This window comes from Glandiceps talaboti, chromosome 22 (genome assembly GCF_964340395.1).
Source record: "Glandiceps talaboti chromosome 22, keGlaTala1.1, whole genome shotgun sequence".
NCBI classification, from domain to species: Eukaryota; Metazoa; Hemichordata; class Enteropneusta; family Spengelidae; genus Glandiceps; species Glandiceps talaboti.
The window spans coordinates 2,109,915-2,116,134 of record NC_135570.1 but is presented as its reverse complement, the minus strand read 5'-3'; the positions used below and the strand labels follow the sequence as shown (position 1 = coordinate 2,116,134).

At 35.5% G+C, this 6,220-nt stretch overlaps 1 protein-coding gene across 1 annotated transcript; it reads right to left on the bottom strand.

The window, feature by feature from the left end:
* Window positions 1–2,512: 2,512 nt before the first annotated feature.
* On the bottom strand, window positions 2,513–6,133 carry LOC144452394 (neuromedin-K receptor-like). The gene is made up of 5 exons (XM_078143484.1): window positions 5,393–6,133; window positions 4,585–4,685; window positions 3,678–3,768; window positions 2,895–3,008; window positions 2,513–2,599 (listed from the first exon to the last, which is right to left on the bottom strand). The coding sequence occupies exons 1-5, from the start codon at window positions 6,131–6,133 to the stop codon at window positions 2,513–2,515; spliced, it is 1,134 nt and encodes a 377-aa protein (XP_077999610.1).
* Window positions 6,134–6,220: the final 87 nt, after the last annotated feature.

Genomic DNA, 6,220 nt, shown 5'->3' with positions numbered 1-6,220 from the left:
TCGTGAACATTCATTCTCGCAACACACAAACTAAGTATAATTGAGAAAATAAAACTTATCTGACTTCCAAAAATTGATAAGCCGACAGACAGCATGTATTGTGAACATCAACCCCTTTATTTGAAATCAACTACATTGAAATGGGGAATACAACAGTTATAATACATACAAATATATATGATAGGTTATTGGAAACTCTATCTTGTCATCTACTATGTAGACTTGGATTTCTATGGGGTATTTTAGGATATATTTTATTTCGAACCAAACTGTTTCACCAGATAGAAAATTTATATAAAGCATATTTCAACATTTGAAACCATCAAACAGAAGTCCATTCCTGAAAGCAGTAAATAAATCAATTGGTTTCCGTCATGGTTTGTGAACTGATTTAAGCTGCCAACAATCTCCCTAGCTTTTGCAATAACTTGTTTTAACAATAAGCTCCACAATTTTCCATAAATTCAAGGACTTTAACGGTGAATAAAATCCATTAAATATACATATAACCATCTGACATTCATCAAATACTGCTTAACATTAAAAAACATACATGTATTATAATTAACTTAATAAGCCCTTTTTGTGTTTATTGTGTAATGTCCCATGAGTGAAACACCAAGCCTACATCATTTTAGCTATATTTGTGTAGTGACTCGTTGTTTTCATTCAATGTGTTAAACCGTATATCATATCAGTATAAAGGCAACCTTAATGTGTTATTCTGATTGGACGAGAGCTATGAAAAAATATCGATGTAAGCTTCAACTTACTAGTGGTAAAATGTCGTAAAACGGTCGAGAAAGAGCATGAATATGATGTATGAAAATTCCTCTATACACAACCTATCTATCGCCGCCATACACAGTGTCTAAAATAGCACAGAAATTGTATCACAATGTATCCTTCAAACCGTGAAAAGTGTTACAATAGTATACTACATTTCTGTCTCTCAAAAGAACTGCAATGAAATATTTACTTTGATCAATAAAGGAAATGACAAAACTCTTCATTCGAAAAAAAGAGTTACAGACCCCTCTTTGTTGACATCTGAGATAAAAGGGGAGATTGTTCATGTTTTAACACGTGACATACAAAAAAATGTATAATACCGAGTAAATATACAAAGGATTAGTAAACTTATGCTGATTTAGCTTAAAGATATTATAACAACTAAGTAAAAACATTTCTGATGGTCCTGAAGCCTACGCACTCGGACAGATCGATGCCCATCACATGTTGTGCATACTTTATCACCTTACTCACACTATTAATGCCAACGTACTCTTACATAGGTTTCTGTGTGCATTATGTGTGTACATGTTGTACACTCAGTTTGATTAATAAGACATAGAGCGGTCCCAGTTACAGAATGTGCCACTTACAACATGAAATGTTTGTAATTTTGTTGTGAAACTTAACTTTCAGATCAGTACCCGATTAATGTGGAAACTGTAAACACTTGTCAGCTGATCAGGATTGACGCTAGTATGGGTGTTTATATATCGTTATGGTGTCAGGAATCATTATTTTCAATATTGGAAAGGGTAATACGCAGAAAGTTGTCAACCTTATGAAGAAGACCATGTGGACAGACAACTGGGGCTTTAAATACTCGGCAACACAGCATACATTATTCCATCAATAAGTAATCAATTTCGTCGAATAAGATCAAACGCGAAGTTACTAACTAAATTAATATGTAATAATTGTCATTGTTTTATAAGTAAAATGCTAAAATATCCATATGTATGAAACAGAAATGTACGTTTCGTTTTAAAATAACATCGTACATATAGCAATAATACACATACACATATTTAATTATAAAACATTGGAATTGTTTGAAACCTGAATCAAAACAACAAACGACATGTACATGAAACTGATTGGGAGGAAATGGTACCAATTCAGAAAATGGAATCTACCAAGTTTTTATGGGTTATCTGGATAATATTTCCTATTTCAGTTTGAATGATGATGATGAAAGTAAATCTAATGCAACAATCGTTATCGACGAGTCCCCCCGAATTAAACCAATTTAACATGCTGGTTTTAAAAGCTAATGATAAATAATATTGTAACCGGATGCTGCTTCATTGCTAAAAAGGTTACGTCCTGTGTGAAGTCGCACAGTGGTTAATGACAGAATTAATAATACCAACGAATATTATCGTCTATATCTAGAACCGTTGAAATCATACATTCATGATGTGTGTTCTGCTCTGAGCAGCTGAAAATTGGATCTCTGATATATGTATAGATTGAAGATTATCTGGGAAACTGAGATACTTCACTTTAAGTAGCCATACATCAAATTGTCAACACTTGTCGATTAGTAAACTACTCATAGCCATTAAGGTAGTCTCGTTCACTTTGTAATATCTGAAGAAATGTCATTTCCGAAATGCTTCATGCATGATTCGTTCATCAGTTTGATTTGTTGAACACGTCAATTACACAACACTTTCATTTCGATCGAAAACATATTTTCTTGAAACCATTGTTGAATTTAAATGTTTCCTGGACCAGCTTGATTAATAGCAGCATTAATCTGACCGATGTGTGTACCGCTTGTTTGTCGATGTACACCATTACTCTGTAACAGAAAAATACTTCGACTCAGTCTAACATATCGAAATTTCTATAATTGGTAAACTTGTGATACGTACCGTACACACACACAGACAGACAGACAGACAGACAGACAGACAGACAGACAGACAGACAGACAGGCATACATACGCACGCACGCACGCACACACACACACGCATACATACATACATACATACATACATACATACATACATACATACATACATACATACATACATACATCTCTTTTATATCTCGTGAAGGATATTAGAATTACATAGTGTGATAACAATCTTACCCGTACATTCTCTTCTTGACTGTGAATAGCATTTGGACCATCTCTTGGTGGATAAACCTTGGCTGTATGTTTGGATACCTTGAAAATCTTCGCATACTCACGTTTGAAATTATCCTGTGAAAGTGATTAAAACAGTGTGTTATGATATCAGAAGAAAACATGGCATAAAGCTGTACCAGCTGAGCATTGAATCGAAACTGTTATGATATGATATGATATGATGACTAAATTAGTGTCAATAGTGTACACCCTGGGGCGTATCAAATCAACTGACCGGATGATTGTGACTATTGCTATATATCCATTTAATGATGTCATTTTACTAATGATATCCAATATGATATCATTCCAACAATACTTTTACAATAATTGCATAGGTCAACATTAGATATTCATATTGATCAAAACATCTTCACAAATTTGAGCACCAGTTAAACTCATCAACCCCCAACCCCCCCCCCACACACACACACACACAAACACACACACACACACACCTCTTTTGGCCATCAAATTAAGGGGCCAGTAATTTAGTCTTGCTGCTAGACGTTCGGGCTTTCTTCCGATACATAAGCGAGCGAAGTTCGCAGTGAGGGCTTGCGCTCGGATGTTCCATCCTCGATAACAATATTCGGTCGTGTGTCGTATTGTATCGGAAGAACATTCGACGTCTATCAGCTAGACTAGTAGTAATTTTGAACTCTTTATCAGTTTCTCTAACTTAATAATTCATTGAAATACATAATCCTCTTGGTTTGTACGTAAGCAAAGCCTTTGACTTACATTTAATAATCCGTAAACAAATGGATTACAGGCGGAATTACTCATCGCAAGCCAGTTGGAACAATACCATATTATGTCGATGTGTTTATAACTGAAAGAAAAAGATAATGGTTAAATCTTTTCATAACATAACTAACGTTGGTCTATGATTAGTTTAAGAAAGCTTAAAATAGTGAAAATATTATGGAGTTATTGTCATGAGACAGCGGTCTTTAGGAACAAGACTAACTGTTCAGTAGTGTTTTACAAACGAAACAAATCAGTAGTAATAAAGTTACGAAATATTCTAAATCATATGTTTATTCATTATGCATTGTCGACTTTGTACACTTGTTGAAGCTGCAGCTTTGAGGATGATGACGATGACGATAATGTGATGATGATGATGATGATGATGATGATGATGATGATGATGATGATGATGATGATGATGATGATGATGATGATGGTGATGGTGATGATGATGATAATGTCATGATGATGATGATGATGATAATGTCATGATGATGATGATGATGATGATGATGATGATGGTGATGATGGTGGTGGTGGTGGTGGTGATGATGGTGGTGGTGGTGGTGGTGGTGGTGATGATGATGATGATGATGATGATGATGATGATGATGATGATGATGATGATGATGATGATGATGATGATGATGATGATGATGATGTGAGCTGTCGACGACAATCCTAAACGTCATGGGCAGTTGACTAAAACTACTACTATAGTCATCTTCTATGTAATCTTGAGTTGTGGGGGACAGTCCCAAAAGGCTTTCAATATCACCCCCCCCCCCCCATAATGTTACGTAATCTGTCTTTTACTCGTTAGTGGGTAATTGTCAGGTGGTGAGATATTTCACTATACAGCAACAATAAAGTTACACCATGGTTTACAACTTACCTAATGATTGAGAATTCAGTAATTTTTAATATGTCGTACAATTGAAGAGGTAGCCAGCACACAGCAAAAAGAATAATTATCACCATCACCATTTTAATGACCTGTGTGAGAAACCACGAGCAACACTTTAATGATACAATCATTTAGAGCTAGATCAAGTTTAGAATAACGTTATAGTTATAGAAGTGGCTGAGAAACAGTACTTTATGGAGGTGTATGCTATATATATTGCGTTTGTGTTGGAATCATATGTTACAATTATGGTACAATGCAACATGAAGCTAAACCAACACAATGAAATCGAAAGGAGATAACATGTTAACATGGTGACATGTCTCCACTGACGAACAAACAGTACGTCTTTACAGTGTCTCAGTTCTCTAGACACCAAATTATGTAAAAGAACTGAATTGTATAAACATAACCAATGCAAAGGCCTCTCTAAATACCGTCATCACCAAAATAACTATTCACATCTGCTGTACGTAATATTTCAAGTTGAATGTCTAAATGAAACATACATACATACATACATACATACATACATACATACATACGTACATACATACATACACACATACACACACACACACACATACATACATACATACATACATACATACATACATACATACATACATACATACATACACACACACACACACACACACACACACACACACACACACACATACTTACATACACACATACATACATACATACATAACCTAATATTCCTTCCGGAACTTAAAGGCACCAACTCATTTAAACATGGTGACTGATTAAGGAACAATTCCCGTCTACGTACCTTTCGCTTGTTCTTTATAATAGCTTCGTCTCTAGCCTCATTTGACTCGCCTGGTGTTTTTTGAAACCACACTTTATGGGCGATTAGCGTGTAGGCTATCGTGATAACTACTAGAGGTACTGCGTATGATGTTACGAAAACGTAGCAATGGTATATCTCCCATCCCAACGGATGGTTAAAGTCTGTAGGACCAATGATACAGCCTGTAACTTCTCTGTCTGGGATGATGAAAGTCTGAGAATTGATCAAGAGAGGCATTGCAGTACATATAGCATTGACCCAAATGATTACTACAATGCAACCAGCCATGGTCGGAGTTGTGTGTCTGCGAAGAGGATGACAGACGGCAAAATACCTATCTATAGATATAACGGTAAGAGTTCCAATGCTGACAAATACTGATAATTGTTTGGTAAAAGGTACGAAACCACACATGAAATCACCGAACGGCCAGCGTCCAAGAAGAGCTGGGGGATATTGGAAGGGAATAGCGAAACAACCGAGAACTATATCAGCCATTGAGAGATTGACAAGAAATGAATTGGTGATAGTCCACATTTTCTTATTTCGGAGAATAACAAAGATGACAAGGGTGTTTCCGAATACAGATAGAAATGAAATAATCCCATAGAGGAAAGATAATAATACAATCTCCCATATAGCGGCATCCCAGTTCCAATTTGTACCGTTAAAGTAAGGTAGAAAAGTTGGTTCAAGACTCGGTTGTACAGTTGATGACATCTTAGTAGTTCACTTTTCAATTTCAGTTGAAATGTTTAAATTGGTAGAGTTTATACGTGATTTGTTTTGATGTTAACACAGCTTCAA